Genomic DNA, 20,071 nt, shown 5'->3' with positions numbered 1-20,071 from the left:
TTGGAGTGTCATAGTTAGCAATGAGTGTTTTGACCTTCTCCATCACTGTGTGGTATGGCAACACATCTGTCCAGGACAAGAAGCAGCTAGACAGAGTAGTGTAGTCTGCTCCAAAGCTGTAGGCTGCCACCTTCCCTCTGATGGACTTGCTCTACCTGTCTAGATTGGAACATGATCTGAAGATCCTTGCCACCCCTTACCACTTCTTTTTACATTCCACCCCTCTGGAGACACCTTAGGGCTATGAAGACAAGGATTACTAGGTTCTGAGATACCTAAACGCTGCACTTCAGGTTTTTTTTTTCACGTCTCAATGATATTCTGCCTTTCACTGTTATTTATTACTGGTGTGTGTCCAGTATATAACCTGAAAATGTGTTGTGCTGCCTATTATTAGCTTTATGTTGTATATTTGTAGTGTATGTCTTTTAATTATTGCATGATCTCACCAAACTAAATTTTATGTAACTAGTTGTTATGGCAATAAAGTATTTAGTAAAGTTTGGTATGGTAGCAATAGAAAGAAACCTAAACTATTAGTCATTTACCACAGATTTAAGATTCTATGTTACTGTCATTAAAATTTTAAATCTAAAAGGAGAGGTCATACAACATTTGTTCAGCTTTCAATGCATAAATGCAGATTTTGGATACAGCAACAATTTATGAAAATTAGATCATAATGAACCACTGCAGTACAGTAGTTAGGAACTCAAAGCAAAACATGACATCAATCCTTTATTCATAAACAATGCAAATATGCATCAGTCTTTGACATATTACATTCTGATTACAAGAAGAACCAAAATTCTCATACACCTTTGTGTAGGAAATACTCCAAAATGTACCTGCAATGGGTTCCTTTCATTTTAAAGACAGGGTTTAAAACCAAGTATGCTCAATTTTACAAGTGCCATTCCACACTCTTGTAGGGAGCCCAATGCAGTGGTATAGCATAGTGCTGTAACATGTGAACAAGAACATTTTAATACAGATGATATTTTAGGTACACAAAAATATTCTATTCATATACAATACCATTATTTTTATATACAATACTCTTTATTTGTGTACTCATGTATATATATATAATACTGGACTTGTAATTTATGGGAGAAGTGACTTATAAATCCAACATTGCTGGGAAGAAAATTAATTTTCATAAAAATATATACTATGATTAAAACATGGTAATAGTACCTTTTGTCTCTACAATTAGAGAACACACAGAACCCCCAGTATCTAATTCAAATATGAGAATGTTCCAGTGTGCCTTCCACAGGTATTAGAACAGTACAGCCTTATTTTCCCTATCTATATTTGCAACCTTAATATGCAGAAATAAAGTTGTCTTGAAGTAAATCATGCTGTTACAAAATACTCATCAAAACCATTTTTCATATTCAGACAACTAATTCAATTAACTTTGATTTGAAGGAAGGGAGCATTCAAAATAAAACTGAAATTGACTGAGTTACACATTAACATATTAAATCAAGAATTTTAAAAAGTCATTACTAAACCTTTACACCAAACTAGACCAGAATTGTTAAATCAGGTTTGAGTTAATCTGATGAAAACAAATGTATACTATTTCAAGCAATAATCCTGCACAAACTGTGGAGTTAAAAAAATACACTTTTTGTGGTGGGTTTCAGAAACCAACAGAGAGTGCCTAGAAAAGACTACAGAGAAAACTAGTGATTGATTGTTATAGCAGACTGAAAAACAAATCTGCTGCACTTCAGAGATGGAAAGAAAATGATTTCAGCTGTCTCTACGTGCTACATTTTTGTCTTTATTAGGCTAAGTGCTAATGTGCTTGTACAAAGTGCAAAAATACAGAGAAGTGGAACTGAAACCACAACAAAAAGTTTTTTTTTCTCTACTCCATTTTCATAGTGTAACACAACATACAAACACAAGATGATGTGACAATAAGTGTATTGTCTTTTATATTTGACAAGTGCATTCATATTTAAGCAACATTAGATTTTCCAAACAGTCTTGCTTTGTCCCTCTGGCAGGCAGATCTCAGGCCTGCTTCAATGCTGGATGAAACTGGTCTTCTCTGATGAAGTGTCTTGTCTCTGCAGAACGCGTAATCTACTCTCAGTTGTCTTTTGAACAATCTGCAGCTCTTCAGAATTCAGGTCCTTCAGGAGCAGCAGCACAGCGTCTAGTGCGTGACTCTACAAAGGACGATTTTTATTGGTTAAAGGATGGGCTCCCACAACAAAAATACTTTGGAAACAAGTTAAAAAAATTAAGACCTTTGTTAAATACACTGTTCATTTTTATGCAGTTTTATAACCTCTAAAGATGAATAAATTAGGAATTGTTATATAAAAATACTACCATTTCTTCTGATATGTTCTCCTACATTGAATATGTCCTAATTCACCCGATTTTAAACAGTGTAAGATTGGGAATCCATTTACCTACTGTTTTTAAAACCAAAAAGTTACTTAATGCAAATTCAAATATCAAAATATACAACTGAAAACTCTTAAGTGTACCCATGGAGTAATACAAGGAAAGCACCTTATATTACCTCCTTTTAGATATGAATTTGTAGATATGAATTTTGTTAAATGAAACCAATTAAAACTGACTGCACCTTAGAAAAAAGAAAGTTTCTGCTACATGGTTTCCCACAATTTCGCAAATGCCCCTGTTGAAATCTATTTGTTCTTCTTAGGTTAAGTAATATTTCTTCCTGTAACTGTCCCTGCTGTCCAAGATACAAGCGTATCCTAAGTCAAGTTTTGCAAACAAGAACAGACCAAATTCAAGGATTAGCACAGTCAACATACCTTTTTGCCCAACGAAGATCCTGTTTCTCTTGGAGAGGAGAGAGATGGGAATTTATCTCTAGACAGAGGTTTCATTCCAAGCTGCTCTCGAATTTTACTAGAAAAAAATTAAAGTCCACGGTGAGTATATCAAGTTGGCTATGATCCTTATTTGTATTTTACATTTACAAGTAGATCATAATGACTGCTAAATAACGACTTTAGAAAATAGATATCAATTTTATTAGGAGCATGTGACACTACAGAACACTAAAAAAGTACATTTCCAAATGCTTGTGAGTATGTAGTGTCCAAAACTAAATGGTATTGCTGGATTCCACTTCAACACAATCCATATAAACCAGGAGAAACCAAGTTATACAGTATACTGTTCAGGGATGTAAAGATTTTAGTGAGACTAGTTTACAAATAAGAATAATAAACAGTACTATGCTTATTTCTCAGACTATTTAGTGTTTCCAAAACTCTGAACACCAAGATTGTGCTTAGTGGTAGTATAGTGACACTATACAGAAAATAAATTAAGCATCAGTTAAAATAAAAAAAAGTTAAAATAAAATTTAGAGAGAAAGCAGTGGAAGCAAAAGAATGATCCTCAATTATTTTAGTGTCCAAATACTGACATTAAGTGGCTAAAGTTAAGTCTCTGGTGCATAACTTTCTATTATTTATACTATTTATTTATTCTAGATGCCCAAATCCAGGGTGCCTTAAAAATATCCAATAATACAAAAGTCAGATCCAAAAAAAATGTTGAAATAGGCACGTTAGAAGAGCAATGCCTGAACTGTGCAGAGCAAAATGAAAACCATGTCTATTACAAATTACAGTAAAGCCATTGGGCAGAGTGTAGTATCAGTTGGTGATAAAAGTTCCACCATCACAGGTGCCGTCTATACTGTGGAAAAAGTCAAGAATGAATGGGCCCTGAATGTTGCGGGAACAGAAGGAGGAACAGACAGACTGGTGGAGGAGGAGCAGAGTACAGTGAAGGGAGTATGGTGCAGGCAATGAGGGACTTGATATAGACTGGTGTACTGTGGTTGGCAAGAATGAGGAAATTAAATGTATGTGTGCATTTATTAGGAGGCTATGAAGAGACCAGACTAACAGTGTGGCATAAGAAGTCCTGAGAGAGGACTTTCAACAACTCAACAGCTTACAGCATGCTACCTGTTTGTGGGTTTTAGAGAAAAGGGGAGAAAAATAATAGTTCTGAAGAAGGATCAAGGTGGTGGGTTTTTTAACAGAGGTACAATTCAGTCCTGATTGAAGGAATAAGGAAAAGAGGATATGAGGAGAGAAGTGACACAAAAATTAGGACGTCAAGGACAGCTGCCAGGAAGAGACAGTGAGGAGTCTAGAATGTTGGGGGTAGGTTTATGAGCAAAGAGGAGATGTCAGTATCAGAGTGATTTAAAAAAGGAGAAAGGGGGAATGTCATTGGAAGACTGAGAGGGTAGACAGCAGCTGGTGAGTATCTTTTTTCAATTGATCTTGACGGTGAAGAACTAAGCAAAGTCAGCTGGGACAGAGAAATGGGGATAAGGACTGAAAAAAGTTAAGAGATGAAGAGAAGGAGAGTAACAGAGGTCTTAATTTAGATCTCCATTTTTTCACAGCTGATCACAGTATGGATCTGGCCAAATGGAGCACAGAAGAGAGCCAAGATTGGAGAGGAGAAAAACAGGTAAGGTGAGACAAGAGCGCACAGGGGTAATTGCTGAAAGGAGAATGGATGTGGCAGAATCTGTGTTACGTTTAGATACTAGATGCAAAGAGTGTGGAAGAAGTGAAAGTAGTGAAATAAAACAGATTACAGCATAAAGTTATAGTGGGAGTTGGTAGAGGAGGAAGAAATGTGAGAAGGAGATGAAATGGTGATCAGAACAGTTAAAACGGATGACAGATATAGCAGAGGTGGAGCTGTCCTTGGAAAAGTGAAGATAAATTTTATAGACAACTTTGTGAGTAGGGAGAGCAGGTGAAAGTTTCAGAAGTACAGACTAGGGATTAGCACATCTGACTAGTTGTAATTAGAACGTCAGAGGGGAAAGTAGAAAGAAGAAAGTGGTGTCCTGCTGACCAGAAGGATGGGGACAGTGGGATAATATGTAAGCAGTGGAGAGTGATGCTAGGATAGTGGAGTTGTCAGGAGAGATCTTTGTTTCAATGAGAGCAATGCGGTGAAAGATAGGGAACAAAAGCAGATATGAAGTCTACTTTATTCAGTGCTGACATGCACTTCTAGAGAAAGCCTGAAATTATACAAGGCCTAGACATGGGAGACAGAGCTAAGGAGTTCATATTGGAAAAGACAGTAACAAGTTGGCTGGATGAAGTATGTAAAAAGATGTGAAGGAGCCAGTTTGAAGGCAAGTGAGAAGAAGGGAAAAGAGCTTGTTAAGAAGCAGTAGAAGCTGTGCGTGTCTGGCCAGGCTAGGCTCCACCCACTTCTCTATGGACAGTGGCAGAGAGAATCTCTGGAATTTGAACCTTTAGGAGTTCATGGTTGGGGTTATGCAATTGCTGACACTACAAGCCCCACCCATTGACCCACTGAATTTAAACTACATGTGAGTGGTTCATTAACTGCACGGTATCCAATTTGTGATTTCTATGGCAATTTTGTCAGTCAGCAATTCCACAAGTAATAATGGTCAGTTCAGTTTAGTCAGTTGTCCAAAGGACAACACCACATACAACACAATATCTTCCATGTCCCTAACTAAAGTGTTTGGTTTGAAAATTGTGTTGCAGAAAGAGGACTGCCTGCCATTGATACACTAAAGCCACACCACTTACAATAGCAACCTGGTTTTCACTCAAAGTGTTGCATCTCAAAAGACCCAACCATGCTTCTTAGATCTGTAAAGATTAGACAAGAAGTTGGTAATGCTGCTACTGATAAATGCAGCACGATATAACTGCTGCATATAGTGCAGTGTATCACTCTGCAACTCACAACTGGAACCTACTGAACCTAAGCAGGTGTAAGCCTGGCCCAGTACCTGAAAAGGCCAGTACATTTCTCTTGGGAAAGCTAAGGGTGGTGCTGGAAGAGGTGTAACCAGTAGTGATGGGGACTACTGGTTACATCCTTCAGATGAGATATAAAACCGAGGTCTTGACTCTCTATGGTCTTTAAAAATCCAAGGGCATTTCTCAAAAAGAGTAGGGGTGTTACCTTGGTGTCTTTACCAAATTTCCCCCTGGCCTTCAGCAATTGAGGCCTTCCAATAATCTCCATCTATGAATTGGCACTACTCACTTCCCACCGATAGCTGATGTGTGGTAAGCATACTGTGGCAGCCGTTGCATAATCCATGTGATACTGGATTATGCACTTTGTAAATTTTAGATTATGATTTCTACCGTATGTAACTATGTTAACACAGTTGTGAATGGTCACAGGGTCTCTTTTGTTATTCCATGTGGATTCTCAATAAAAGAAATCAAATGCAGAATTGCTTTGTCTAAATGACAAACGTCTGAATGTTTTGCCATTTCATGTTTTAGATTATCTATAAAACCCAAAAAGGGCAAAGATCCTCAGGGATCAGACTCAACAGTGCTATCTTAAATAGCCCCTGTTCTTACTTGGTCTCTTCCATGCTGTAGTTAAGTGGGTCACTCTCTGTGTCTGCAACATGGTCTGCTGGAATAAGCTCCTGGTGAGCCTCAGCCACCCCATTGGTGTTGCTGTGGCTTGCAGGTGGGGCACTGATCTCCTCTCCTTCTTCCAGAGCTTTGGCCAGCTCCTCCTCCGTCACTACTAAGACCCAGAGAAACATGTCATGACACCACAATTTCCTCTGTACATCTCAACAAACAGAATCCCTAAGACAAGTTACTGAAAAAACAGAGGGCACTAAAAGTTAAAAATACACTTTCAACTAATATCATAAATAGTAACCATATGTAATGCATATACTCAAGCAACCTGTAGCACAGCTACTGTATTTATAGGTTTTGTTTTGTCTTGTGCTTGGATAAGGTGTCAGAAGAACAATATTATAATACTTGTAAACGGATTTGCGTTTGCCGTTTAATGATGAAGTTAGTCCACAAGAATTGTTGGAAAGTACTTTATGATAGCAGCATTGGTTTGAAATATAGCCACAAATTCCTCTTTACATTAAAGTTCAATTTATTCCATTTCTCAGATACTCTGTTTGCCAAACTTCCTAGAGTTATTTTGAGTTCAATACAGAATATGGTTTATAATTACTGAAGCGAAAGCATTGTAAGTGGGTGGGCTGACACAGAAACTTCAGTAGAGGGAAATAAACCCCCCTTCCAACTATGATTCTAATGTTTGATAATTGAAATGCAACTTGAAATTAACTGCATTTCAAACAAGGAAGACAGGTCTGTCTAGGGGTTAACATCTGTTGGTACTTAAATATTGTCTGAATGTGTGTATTCCTGACATTGAACTGTTTAGCATTTCCCTGTATCCCTTCAATCGCCCTTAAGGCTTCCTCCAACTCTTTAAGGCAATTATTCACATCAACCCTAAAGCTAATGTGGAAAAACATCTTAATATTTTATGAAACTGGACACTGCATCCTCAGATGTTCCAAAAACAAATTTTGGGAGATTTTAACAGTTGCTTTCTAAAAGTTAGACTTTGTTCTCATTATCAGTATGTGATCTATCCCACGTGGATGAAGAAAATGATCAATTAACGCTATCATTGCAATTCTAAATGTCAACTTTGTCAACTGTACACAGCTTCCACTTGAAACTGAGAGTTACAAGGTACAGTTGCAAGAAAAAGTTTGTGAACCCTCTGGACTTACCTGGATTTCTGCATTAATTACTCATAGAAATGTGGTCTTATCTTCAACTAAGTCAAAATAATAGACAAACACAATCAGCTTAAACTAATAACACACAAACAATTGTACTTCTTCTTGTCAATACTGAACATCATTTCAACATTCACGGTGCAGGCTGGTCCAGTAGTCGCAAAGAAGCCGGAGCCTCTACCAGCAAGCAACAGGTACAAGGTGGAATATACAGTGGACGGGATACCAGTCCATCATAGGGCAGACATGCCACACTTGCATCAGGGCAAATTGTGACATTAGCCAATTAGCCTACCAGTAAGCTAAGTGTTTGGACTGAAGGAGGAAACCGGAGAACCCAGCAAAAACCCATGTGAACACAGGAAGTTTCATATCCAAGCAGACAGCTCTCAAAGTCCTGAACTGGACCCAGAGTAACTTAATGTATAATTTCATGTACAGTAGGTAGCTGAATCAGCATGCATAGGGTGCAAAGGAACACCCAAAATGTTGTGTTTCTTTTCTTCTGTTTTCAGCATGGAATAAACCTTTACTTGTTCCTTAATGTATTATTGTATGTTTTGTAAGTAATGTTGGATTAGGGCATCTGCTAAACAAGTAAATAATTGGTAACTTTGAGAATTTAACTGCAAAACAAAGTATGATAGTCTTCTGTTTAGTACTTTCATGACAAAACAAAGTTCACTGCACTGTTTAAGTAGACTCTGGAGCTTGTTAATTATGTCATAAATGTGTACTCTGGGATGTGAGAATATCAATGCAAGATCTTTACATATATTATCCATTCATTTTATAATCTATGTTAAATCAGTACCTATATTGTGTATTCAAATCACTTAGTCACTAAGAAAGTCATTGAGAAAGACTTAGATCAAGCTTGTATGATACCGATTAAAACAATAATGCATAAATGGACAATGTAAACAACCCAAAAACTGGCAACTACAATAAATTAAAAAATTATCCATCATTTATTTTCAACTCATCTCTGTAAATGCAATGTAAATAATTCAAAAATCTGTTGTGCACCTCTGCAGTGACTTATTAGTGATAATCTAAAGAAAATGGACTATTTTAGGCATTCACTAAGAAGAGATCCTACTCTCTCAAACTGTGCTTTTTATGCATGTGATAAAAGACATCCCGCTACACTGCAAGTCAGTTTGTGTTATAAAATATACTAAAATATGAAATCACTTTCTGCCTTTATATTGCATGTGAAATATTAACCATTTAACCACAAAACCGTTTTTTTAAATAAGGCACTTGTCCATATGAGGTTTGTGTGGTACCACCGGCAGTCTCACCTTGGTTGTCTAGTTTGTGAAGACCGGGCAGGATGCGCAGCACCGTGAGGCGGTACTTCTGTGGGTCCTCCCCACAGCAGGGGTTCTCAGACAGCCAGAGCACCCGGAGACAAGGCAGGGAAGTCAGATAGTGCAGTTCTGCAAGGTTTTCTATGAGGTTTTTCCTTAGATATAGCTCGCTCAGTCTGCGGCACTGGCTAAAGTTCTTCAGTGTATCTATTTTATTTGCACTGTATTTAAAAAATAAATTTTAAAAGTTTTAATAAATTTGGCTTACAGCCAATCAGAAGCAATTTAAGGTGATTGTTTTTTTTGCTGTTCAACATCAGTAAATAGTCATAAAACATGTTGTGACACAATAAATTGAACTAAAAGAATCAATAATGTGATACATTTTAATATCATTCACTCTTTGAAGGTCAGATGGAGAAAGCAGATCAATCTAAAATAAAGGGTTTTTAAATTGCTTTGTACATTATTTTAAGAAGATTTAAAACAAGTTACATAAGAAGACCTACCTGAGAGTCAAGACTTCAATATTAGGAATGTCAGCAAAGATGGAGATCTGAAAAAAGGAAGGTATTCAAAACATCTGGATGTCTCTTTAAGTTGTACAAAAATCTGGAAAAATCTTCACTGTAATAGGATATGATGTAATAAAATAATACAAATATATACTTACATCTGTGAGATTACACCCCCTAAAAAGAAACAAAGTGGGTAGTAAATAAAAAAATTAGAACTAAAATAAATTACACTTTTACTGCAAGATCTACAAATACATTACTATGTACATAAACAGACTACATACAGTAGTTCCAGAACGCAATTTAATATCTTAGAAATCAATTTATAGCTTAGAAAGTTATTACTGTAACTGTTAAGTCCAGGGATTGACTAACCATGTACAGACACAAATACGTAAGCTCTTTTGAAGTGTAATAATGGTATATATTATGTAATATTAATGGTATAAAATTATGTACATTTATTTAAAAACAAAAGAGTTAATATCTGCTTCAGTTGTCTGCATTAACTTCATTAAAATATTTTTCATTCCAGAGTAATTAAAAATGTTTTATTTGAGGTTTAAGACATTGATGGTGAAAATCACTTTGTACAATAAGAATCTCTCTAGAAGCTGAATATCCCCTTTTTTTCTGTGCTTCACTGTGAGGAAACGTAGGCTAATAAGAATTTTAAAAACACACAGGTACTCCTATATTTTATATACAATTTGCCTATCCTTTTCTCCATCAATTCCCCTTAAATTCAACAAGCTTTCCAGCCCCTGCTGCAGAGAACTATTTACATTCATGATGCTGTCTCCACCATGCTTGACAATAGAGATGGTGTTGACTGGGGAATCTGGTGAGTTAGGGGAGATGGACTGTTTTGCACATAGACCAAAAGTTCCAACTTTATCTCTCATCTGACCACAATTTTCTTTTGCCAAAAGTATTACTGAATGTTGTGTTACAAACTCATTAAGATAAATAGTTTGCTATATGCTGTCATATACAGTAGGCCAGATCTATGGAGTGTCCCATGGACATTTTCTCTTACCCGAGCCACTAAATTCTGCTCAAAGTCAATGTTGGCTTCACTGTGTCATCCCTAACCACTTTCTTCCTTGGTAAGACCAGTTTGCAGAGACAGCTTGATTTAAGCAGTGTCAAGGTGGTGTGATACACCTACATGCTCAAATGCTCTTCTCTTGAACTGCCTTTATATGGATCTCTGAGTTGTTTTGAAAGTTCTTGTGTCTTTATGGTTGACTCCTTTGAAATTCACTACATGATTGAGGGACCTCACAAAAGTCTCTGATTCTGAAATCATGTGAACCACTATTGATGCACACCCAATTAATTATGTGGCTCATTAAGCCACACAATATGCATTAATTAATAAATTAATTCAGGTTTGCCACAACAAAGAGTTCAAATAGTTAATGCAATCATGTCATGACCTTTCAATTTTCTTGCATATTATATATTTACTAATTTCAATTTGTTTTTGTAACTTTTTATGTGTGGATTACGTTTTAAATATAACATCTGTTACTTCAAAGTGTAATGACTTCATGTTTTAAGGCAATTAAATCTGTACAAACTGTGCAAGGGTCTGAATACATATGCAAGGCACTGTATTTATAATTCATTGTTTTTAATCAACGCATAAATACAATAAGAGGTACAATTTATACCTACCTACAATCCTAACTCCCAGACACACACAAAATACATATTACCCACATGGTCTCCAAATTAACATTACGTTTGACTCAATTTGTTTTGCGTATGAGTATCTACATAATAATCTTTATAATTTAAGCATGTATTATCTATACGAACTCACAATTTCTAAAATTCTTATTTTGAATTCTGAACGTAACTTTAAACAGGATTTGCTGCACAGCTATGACATCCGCACTTAACACCAATTAGAAGAAAAACTATATAAAATATTTTTATACTTACCAGCAATTTAGTTTCTTAACGCTATCGAGGTCCGAGGCCTTGGCTTTCGCAAGAACTAATTTGGGGGTTAGTTTCATGTTAGCAGTTAGTAAAAAGTGTGGCCTTATGAGTTTGCTGTCGGCTTTCAGATTCTATACACAACGCAAGCGTCCATTACTGAACAGTGCAGGATGGTATTAGGGCGCATGCGTCCTGCTCCGCGTCTATGGCAACTGCCTGGATACAGTTCAGTGTTGCAGGTTAAGGAAGGCAAGAGAGAATCTGAAGTAGAATGAGAAGAGCATCTATTCGTTTTAAAGAGGTCACTTTCAACAAACATCCCGATTCCACTGAGAATTTTGAGTACTTGAATTAGATCTTTGACTAAACTAAAGAGCCGTAACTTTAAGACAATAGCTTTAAGACCGGCCTCTTCTAAATCCATGTTGCCTGTCGCGAAGAATCATATAATAATAATAATAATAATAATAATAATAATAATAATAATAATAATAATAGCTTATGTAATGGAGCGGAAAGGCCGGAAATGCAAAGAACTGTTACACTTACACTTACTGTATATAGGAACAAGTAATACGTTTATTCCATGCTGAAAAAAAGAAGAAAGAGATCACAACGTTTCGGCCGTGGAGCCTTCTTCAGGTGTGAGAGAGACAGGGCAGTAGCTTACTGTATATAGCGGTTTTCTGGAAACTCCACTCAAAGCGCTTTGCAGGTAATGGGGACTCCCCTCCACCACCAACAATGTGCAGCATCCACCTGCATACTGTATATAATAGATAATCCTTTTTTCCATTTAATCATTCCCATAGCTTTACATGAAATGGATATAAATAATGACTTATTGATCTATAAATACTTTGATGTTTTTTTCTCCTTTTATCGGAGGGGTGTAACATTAGCCATGTTCCACTGTTATGTTCCATGTGGATATCAACCCTGACTTTAGTGTTTGAGGGCACAGGAAGGTCATCTAAGATGCCTAAGTGAGTAGTCAATATGGCGACGTGTTGCATGTTGCTTCTCATCTGTACATCTTTTTCTGTTCCGTGTTGTGGGCTTTTTGTATCCAGTCTGTTTTTTCAGCAATTATTTTTGATCAACAAGTGCTTGTGGCCATTGGATCGAGAACCAAATAAGCATTTCCTTGCACTTGTTCACATGGGCGATTTAATGCACGGGCTTACCTGGGCTTCAGCCCAGGGGCCCCAAATGACCCGGGGGCCTCTCTTTTGCTAGGGTTTTAAAGTTTTTTTAGTTTTTTTTTTTAACATGTGTCACATACTGTATCCATGGCTGTTGATTGTCCAGATTTATTCAGGGATCCACCCTAACGCTGATCGGCCTTTGTATCAAATGCACTTTTGACTGTTTATGGAATGTTACATTAGAGGTATTTAGCAAAATGTTGGTGTTCAGGAAATTTGAAAACGAGGCACAAAAAACGGAAAGCGCTAAGAGAAAGAGAAACACATGTTGATAAAAAAAAGATCCCAAAATAACTGGATTTGTAACTAGTGTGTTCTCGTGTGTTCACTGAGAGACTATGTGGCAGGCCTCCGCAGTGGTGAGTTCGATAACTTTGAGATAGCTGCAAAAAATATATCTCCAACAGTATCTGAAGTTTATAAAGCAGACAAACAATGAGTGAGGAAACGAAAAAGGCAGCCTGACAAATCCTCAAAACCAGTAATTCAGCTGTCAGGCCGTACTAGGTTTTCCACAGCAGTGCTGGGCAAACGTACTACAAGTTGTAGGTACAATGTTGTATATTAAATGATACTATCACAGAAAGAGCAGAAGTTTTAATGGTATTAGAAGAGGAAGAAGTATTACTTAGAATTATCAAATCTCCGGGTATTTATGGTGTTCCACAGATTGTATTTAAGAAAATCGTATAGACTACTAGAAATTCTACTTCTAGCAGTCAGTTCAGTTTATTTGTAATATGCACAAGCAGAGGCAATTTAACCTGGTCATGGGCCCTGTGGCTACAGGTCTACTTGTGGCCCTTTTCCAAATCAGTAAAAGCAGTATGAAGCAACAATTCAGCTCCCTCCCGACTGACGTGGCCAAATTACATAGGTCATAACAAGCATGAAAACCAAAGGGGTAGGCACTCCCAACATGGACTTGCGAGATAAACAATCAGAGGAACCAATGGCTAAAAGCATATTTAATGTATAGGCTATGTATAGGCGTATTTAATATATAGGCTAAATGCCTATACATTTGTATAGGCAAATGTAAGGATATGTTAAAGAAAAAACACTTATTGCCATCTTCTTAAAAGTGCTTATTTATGCCAGTTCTTCGGAACAGTGTCCCTCCTCTTTCCTGTGGCTGTGGTCCAATAAAAATGGTGTTGAAACAACCATGAATTTCACCATATCAGCATATCTGAGGTTAACTGTGATGTACCAACAGTATTGTTTTACATTGGGGAAACAAAGATGCAACCAAGTAAAATATTTTATAATACACGTTTGAGATCATACTCTGTTCAGAGGGGTTTCCGAACTATAGGGGAATGTTTAGTCTATTGACACACAGAGTCTTAAAAAGGGAAATAAATCCAAGAAATATATAAAATAAAGTTGTAATGGGGGCTAAAATAAATAGTACATTTTAGTATTATAAAAGTAGAACAGTAAAGGATTAAATTATTTTTTCTCAGTTATGTGATGTGTTTTTCTGAAACAGTTACGAACCTTTCTGATAATAAAAGGACACGTTTTAATTATTTTCCACACAAAAATAATTATTTTATGAGGAAGTCATTTTAAAATGAGACAATGCCATTATGAGGAATTGAAAACTTGCAGAACTTGTGTAAATAACAGTGTTTATGCAAAAACATAAATTCCCCGAATCTGATCATAAGAATACTTATTGTGGAAGTGTTACGAAATAATGTAACGCTGTAATAACACAGAATTTCGCTTATTTATAATATACGGAAATTTGATGACAGAAAAAATAACATTCTCCAGTAATTCTTGATTAAAACTACAACCGCTAAAAAATGTAAAACTAGCTGACCTGCAGTATTTTTTTAATACTTAACAAGGCATTTGTTTTGTTCGTAACTTTCTTCTATATTGCTGCAGTCTATAGATGTTCAGTCAAGAAGGTCTTCTTCCCGGTTTAGCTTAAAGCCTCAGGGTGAAACAGCTTCAACGCGAAAACGTGATTTTATTGTCAACAGTTCCATTGTTCGGTTTTGCAAGCCAATTTCTAATGTTTTTACATACGCTACTCTTCTATTGTCCGAAACTATTCAGAGAGGAAAGTACTAAAGTGGTAATTACAGTACTCTACAATTATTAAATTGGAGGGGGGGGGGGGGGGTTAACTGTTTTGATTAACGTAATCTTAATATTGATTTATGAAAACTTAATAAATAGCAGACATCAGATATATTCTACAATGAAAATCTAAAAAAACAGAGAATGTTAAGCAGGATATAGTACTGATTTGAGATTGTCATATCTGTTTAAGGCAGTGTGAAATAGATTGTCCACAGCTGTAATATGATCTTGTAAATACCTGTCTTGTTCTAAAATATCCAATTTGGGAGTCACCTGGCAACAGTTCCTGTGACAACTTCAGGTGTGTAGAATACAGATACATCTGCTGTACAAAATATTCTCTAGTAAAATTGAGCCGTAATATTTGTGCGTTGTCTTTCAATATTGTTTTCCCGATATTACAAAGCAAACAAAATGCCGAAAGAATTGAATATATTTTCCAAGTTACACACGAAATGATCTTACAGTATTTAAGATAAGAAAACAACAACAAGTATTTGCTGACCGAAAACAGACGGATAAAATAAACGAGGCACAAGCGGAAATAAGCGGGATCCTCATTGGGAAAACAAAAGGTAAATCAAAATGACCTGCCGTACTCGTTCCCTTCTTTTTCGGTTTCATACAGTATCTTTTTCAGCTTTGTCATAGGAAACATCCTGGAAAACAGTAATTTATTATGTCATTAATTATTAATTAAGGCAGTAATTAACAGCTTAAGAGATTTCTATGCATATCCCATGTTCTTATTTTGTTTTGCCGAGACAATTCTACACTTGTTTAGGACTGCCGTTCTGTCCGTTCCAAGGTATACTGCTGTATGTCTCCCGCATTTGAAGTGACGCAATCTCGTGGTTTATTACCTGTAGAGGAATTGAGACGCTAAATAGAGGAATTGACAAGCTGAGAGAGTCAGCTAAATGTTTTTGGTGTATTTAACTGATCATTTTTAGAAAGAATCTAGAACAAGGGTAGTCACCCTTGACATTTTCTTTACATACTGTACATTTACGATTCTTTGAACTTTCCGATAAATTAATTGCTAAACTGAGCTTTAATTGCTTATTAATGCAAGTGCTTAAGATCACCTAGAGAAGGATCAGGTGGAGCAAAGGTTTCTTGTGGAATGTAATAGAGGTGCTAATGTTGAACTACAATGTGTTTAGTAGATCCTTGATCCCTGTGTGTTGAAATCCCAATGAAACTGAGCACAATTTATTAAATACAAATAAAATGTTTAGTTTGGTAGCTAGATGTGTATAGTATATAATAACTAACCAGTGATGTTTCATTAAGAAAAAAGTGCCAGAGGCCAGAGTTATCCTAGTTGCTATTCAACAGCACCTGGGATTTTAGATTTTGAATAAATACTGACGTCCACTGTTTATTTTAAAGATATTATTTGAAACACAAGGCCTTTGTCTTATAAATGGTCAATAATTGTAATATTTGGAATTACTAACATACCTTAATTTCAAATAAAATCTATAAAAACAAAATTCACATGGACAAATAAGTCTGTCAACATTATCATGACTAATTGAACAATTATGTCATGTTTATGCTTAGATACTCTAATCCATGAATGGTGAAAATTAAATTTATATGTGTTTAGGTCTCATTTTAAAACAGCACTCCTCTGTAATCCTACATAAACACAAACATAAGACACAGACATATTTACATCGGAATACAAAAACAAAGCAAACAGGATAAAGAATCAGTTTGTGCTTCAGGTAAACGTATCATAAGATTTAAAGATTTTCTCAATCAAACATTCTTGTTTTATTTTCTGTTAAACTTCACTTAATCTTATTCTTAATCTTAATCTTATTTAGAATATTATGTACGGTTTTTATCACATTATTCTAAAAAATATTTCTGCACAGGAATCATTCCATAGAACGATTAAATCTGTATTTAATCCTGAAAAGAAAAAAAAACTTTGGGGGAGGTTATTGAAGTAATTAAAATCCTCAAGGGCATTGATAGAGTCAACTCAGTGAACTTCTCCAGTATTGGCAATGAAACATGAATGAGCGAACACAAGCAGAATTTAAAGGGAAGTGGTTCAGAGAAACAGAGCCTCTTCTTTCTGCAAAGTATGCTTCCACAACCTTACCTACAGTAGGTATAAGAAACAAGATACCTAGAGATGTTGCAGAATCCAAAAGCCTAGCTTCTATCAAAGATACTGATGGATAACATCCTTAGATCACCTACTGTACAGTAGTTTATTCCTACCATGTGGTCTTGAGTGGAATGGCCCCCTCTGCTTGTAACCTTTCTATTGGTCTTGGGTAATTTGGACATTAAGATCAATTCCAGCGGATGCTCTATGATTCATTTAGCAGCTGTTTTTTCTCATCTAAACTCTTAGAGATACTCTTGACAGGGCTATGTTTTGTTGTTTTGTATGTTCACCCTTCTAGAGGAAGGCATCCAGATTAAGTGATCCTTCTTCTTAATCTTAAATCTGATTGTTGGAGTTACTGTTCATCTCATGCTTTGTCTTTAAATCCTCATGAAACCAAAAATAAAATTACATTAGTCAAGCATAATTAAATACTTAATAAGCAAAAAAACGTAGATGCTTTTCTGTTCTCCTTTCTCTGAGAACAAGTCTCTGGCTCCCCTTCCTCCTTTGTTCTGTCTGCCTAGTCTGTAATGCTTGCACTGACATTTTCTTCCATCCTGCTGTTTTAACAGTTTAAAACTTTGCAGCTGAAGAGAACTATGTGCAGCTTGGGTTTTAGTGTGATATTTTTTCTGCTTTGTAATAACATACCTTTGCCACCTTTATATTCTCCATGCTCTTCTTTTTCTTTGAACATGTGACAGCAGCAATATATATAAACAGAGCACATGGAATGGTATGTTTTCTTGTTCAGAAGAATTGTGATAAAGTTCCTCATAAAAGATGCAGTAGATATTCAAGGTAATGGTACTTCAGAGTTCCTGCCTGTCTGACATGTGTGCACTGAATATCTGCACTGCTCCCCACATTTTTTCAAGGATTTACTGTCCGGTTGTGTCTACAATTCTTTCACTGCAAAATGTAGCTTTAAATAGGAATCTTGGGTATATATTCCATAGTGGTTACATGCTGTATCTAAGAAGAAGGAAGGTTGGTGTGTTGTTTTGTAGAGTTTTAGAAAATGCACTGAATTCTAACTACTGTACTTGAAAATTAATTGAACATCTTTATTTTTGTATTGAAGAGGATGAATAGAAACAGAACCAGGTCTAATATATTCTTTGTGTCAGGGATCCAGCAGGTAGTTCTCCGAGGATCCTGTGCATAGCCGTGAACTCTGCGGGATGTAGAGGCAAACAATCCAAAATCGTAATTGATAGGAAAAGCTAGAGATCAGTTACTAGAAAGGGTTGAGACAAACCAAGAAGACAATCCAAAGGGGAAATCCAAAAGGCGAGATCAAAAGGGAAAAGTTAAGTCCAAAAACTGAGGAAGCCAACAAGAAAATAACTAGAAAACTCTAAGAAGGTTTTTCAATATTGAGCAGGGTTTGGTGCATGAGGGAACTTTAAATACTGAAGAGAGAGGAACGTGGTTGGATAATTGGTTCAGGAGTGAGAATCTTTCGAATCTGGTGCCTGTGAGAATGAGATGGTTTCAGTTATGAATGAGCGTGAAACAGTGGGTTTGGGAATGTAATGGGGTTTGCGAGGGCGAGAACGGGATGTGACACTTTGGACTTATGCTTTATGAATAGTAAAGCTATAATGAATTAGTAAAGGAACAAGTAATAGGTTTATTCCATGCTGAAAAAAAGGAGAAAGAAAACACAATATTTAGGCTGTGGAGCCTTCTTCAGATGTGAAAAAGACAACGCAGTAAGCAAAGGTAATGTAGTGGGAAACAAAGGCTGCGAGAGAGGAGGAGCGAGAGGCAGGAGCAGTGGACAGAAAGAGAGGCCAATCAAGAGGTGTGAAGTCAGAATAGGTGTAGAGAGGTGTGAAATGAAACATTCAATGAATAGAGAAAAAATAGAGAAAAGTAGTCTGTCGTTAAGAGAAGAGGGGCGGTGTGATCCTAGCCACAGGATAATTTTGGTTTCTGTAGTCTTTCTGATGTATGAGTTCGGAAAACCATCTTTGAGAACACAGACGGAGAGATAAGAGTGGTCATGGCCGTCAGAGGTGAAATGAGAAACAATGGTCTTGGACAGATTTTTAATCTTCACAGCCCTTACATGTTCTCTGAAGCGGTCTCTGAGTCTCCTTTCTGTTTGTTTAATGTAGATGGCTGGGCACTTACTGCACGAGATACAGTAAATAAGGTTGCTGGAGATACAAGTTGCCATCTGGGTGATCTGGAATTGTCCTGAGGAGCCTTGAATGAGTGTGGTGTTAGATGTGTCCTTGCAGGTGATACAGCGAGCTCTGTTGCAAGGAAAGTGCCTGGTGTGGATGGTTGCTGAGGGCTGTCAAGTGAGCTGTGAACAAGAAGGTTGCACAGATTAGGTGGTCGGCAATATGAGATGAAAGGGCAATCAGAAAAAAGGGCCCCAATGGAGCGATCATCCTGTAGGATGGAAAAGTTGTCATTAATAGTTCTGGGGATAGGAAGTGTGTTGGGGTGGTAGGGAAGCACCAAAGGAATGCGGTTGTTATGGCAGGAGTTCCTGATTGAGTTGATTGAGTTGATTGAGTTGATTGAGTTGAGTTGAGTTGGTCCAAGGGTTGTTTTTGGCTCAGACAAGGGCCCTGTCAATAACACTGCTGGGGTATCCTCTGTTGATGAAAAAGGAATACATTTTTAGGACTTGGTTCTGAAAGTCGATGTTGTCGCTACATAATCGTTGTAGCCGAAGGAACTGTGAAAATGGGAGAGAGTTTTAGTGTGTTTGGGGTGAAATGAGCTATACAGGAGATAGCTGTGTAAATCTGTGGGTTTCTAATAAACCGAAGTGGAGAGTTGGGGGTAGTTGATGGAGAAGTTGATTTCTAGAAATGGAAGAGTAGTTGAAGATATGTTAACCATATATTTGAGGGATGGGTGGAAGTTGGTGAAATGATGCAGAAAGCACTCAAGCTGGTCATTGGAGCATGTGGCAGCACCGACACAGTCATCAATGTATCACTTGTAGAGGTCAGGGACATAGCCAGTATAGGAAGCGAAGAAGCGTTCTTCTACCCAGCCTATTAAAAATATTTTTGTCCCAAAGTCCCATGCTGGTCACTCACTCGCCTGTTTTTGAATGAGAATGCATTCAGTGTGAGAACCAATTCTGCAAGGCGTACCAGGGTGTGGGTGGGTGGATCAAGCACTGTGCATTTATCCAGCGTGTGCTTGAGGGCTGTAAAGCTGTCATTATGGGG

General features: G+C 36.8%; 2 protein-coding genes across 5 annotated transcripts in view; one reads left to right on the top strand and one right to left on the bottom strand.

Annotated features, from left to right (window-relative positions):
* Nucleotides 1–725: 725 nt before the first annotated feature.
* On the bottom strand, nt 726–11,610 carry cfap410 (cilia and flagella associated protein 410). Of its 2 annotated transcripts, none has more exons than XM_015359170.2 (7): nt 11,418–11,610; nt 9,620–9,638; nt 9,456–9,502; nt 8,938–9,167; nt 6,417–6,588; nt 2,817–2,913; nt 726–2,192 (listed from the first exon to the last, which is right to left on the bottom strand). In XM_015359170.2, the coding sequence occupies exons 1-7, from the start codon at nt 11,492–11,494 to the stop codon at nt 2,046–2,048; spliced, it is 789 nt and encodes a 262-aa protein (XP_015214656.2). In that variant the 5' UTR covers nt 11,495–11,610; the 3' UTR covers nt 726–2,045. The 2 variants fall into 2 exon arrangements, with proteins under 2 accessions (XP_015214656.2, XP_006636792.2); XM_006636729.3 differs by having other exon boundaries at nt 6,417–6,591; nt 11,418–11,609.
* trpm2 (transient receptor potential cation channel, subfamily M, member 2) overlaps nt 2,846–20,071 on the top strand; it is an 87,044-nt gene continuing 69,818 nt past the window's right edge. Inside the window, exons 1-3 of one of the 3 annotated variants that reach the window (XM_069196781.1) lie at nt 2,863–2,936; nt 3,703–4,289; nt 4,439–4,506. In XM_069196781.1, coding sequence (XP_069052882.1) covers nt 4,450–4,506 — 57 coding nt within the window. In that variant the 5' untranslated portion in view covers nt 2,863–2,936; nt 3,703–4,289; nt 4,439–4,449. Of the gene's footprint in view, nt 2,937–3,702; nt 4,290–4,438; nt 4,507–14,861; nt 15,304–20,071 lie in introns of those variants that run through there. The other 2 variants (XM_069196782.1, XM_069196783.1) reach the window with 2 other exon arrangements.

This window comes from Lepisosteus oculatus, chromosome 12, assembly GCF_040954835.1.
Source record: "Lepisosteus oculatus isolate fLepOcu1 chromosome 12, fLepOcu1.hap2, whole genome shotgun sequence".
Lineage (NCBI taxonomy): Eukaryota > Metazoa > Chordata > Actinopteri > Semionotiformes > Lepisosteidae > Lepisosteus > Lepisosteus oculatus.
The sequence above is the reverse complement of the archived record's forward strand: the minus strand, read 5'-3'. Positions and strand labels throughout refer to the sequence as shown.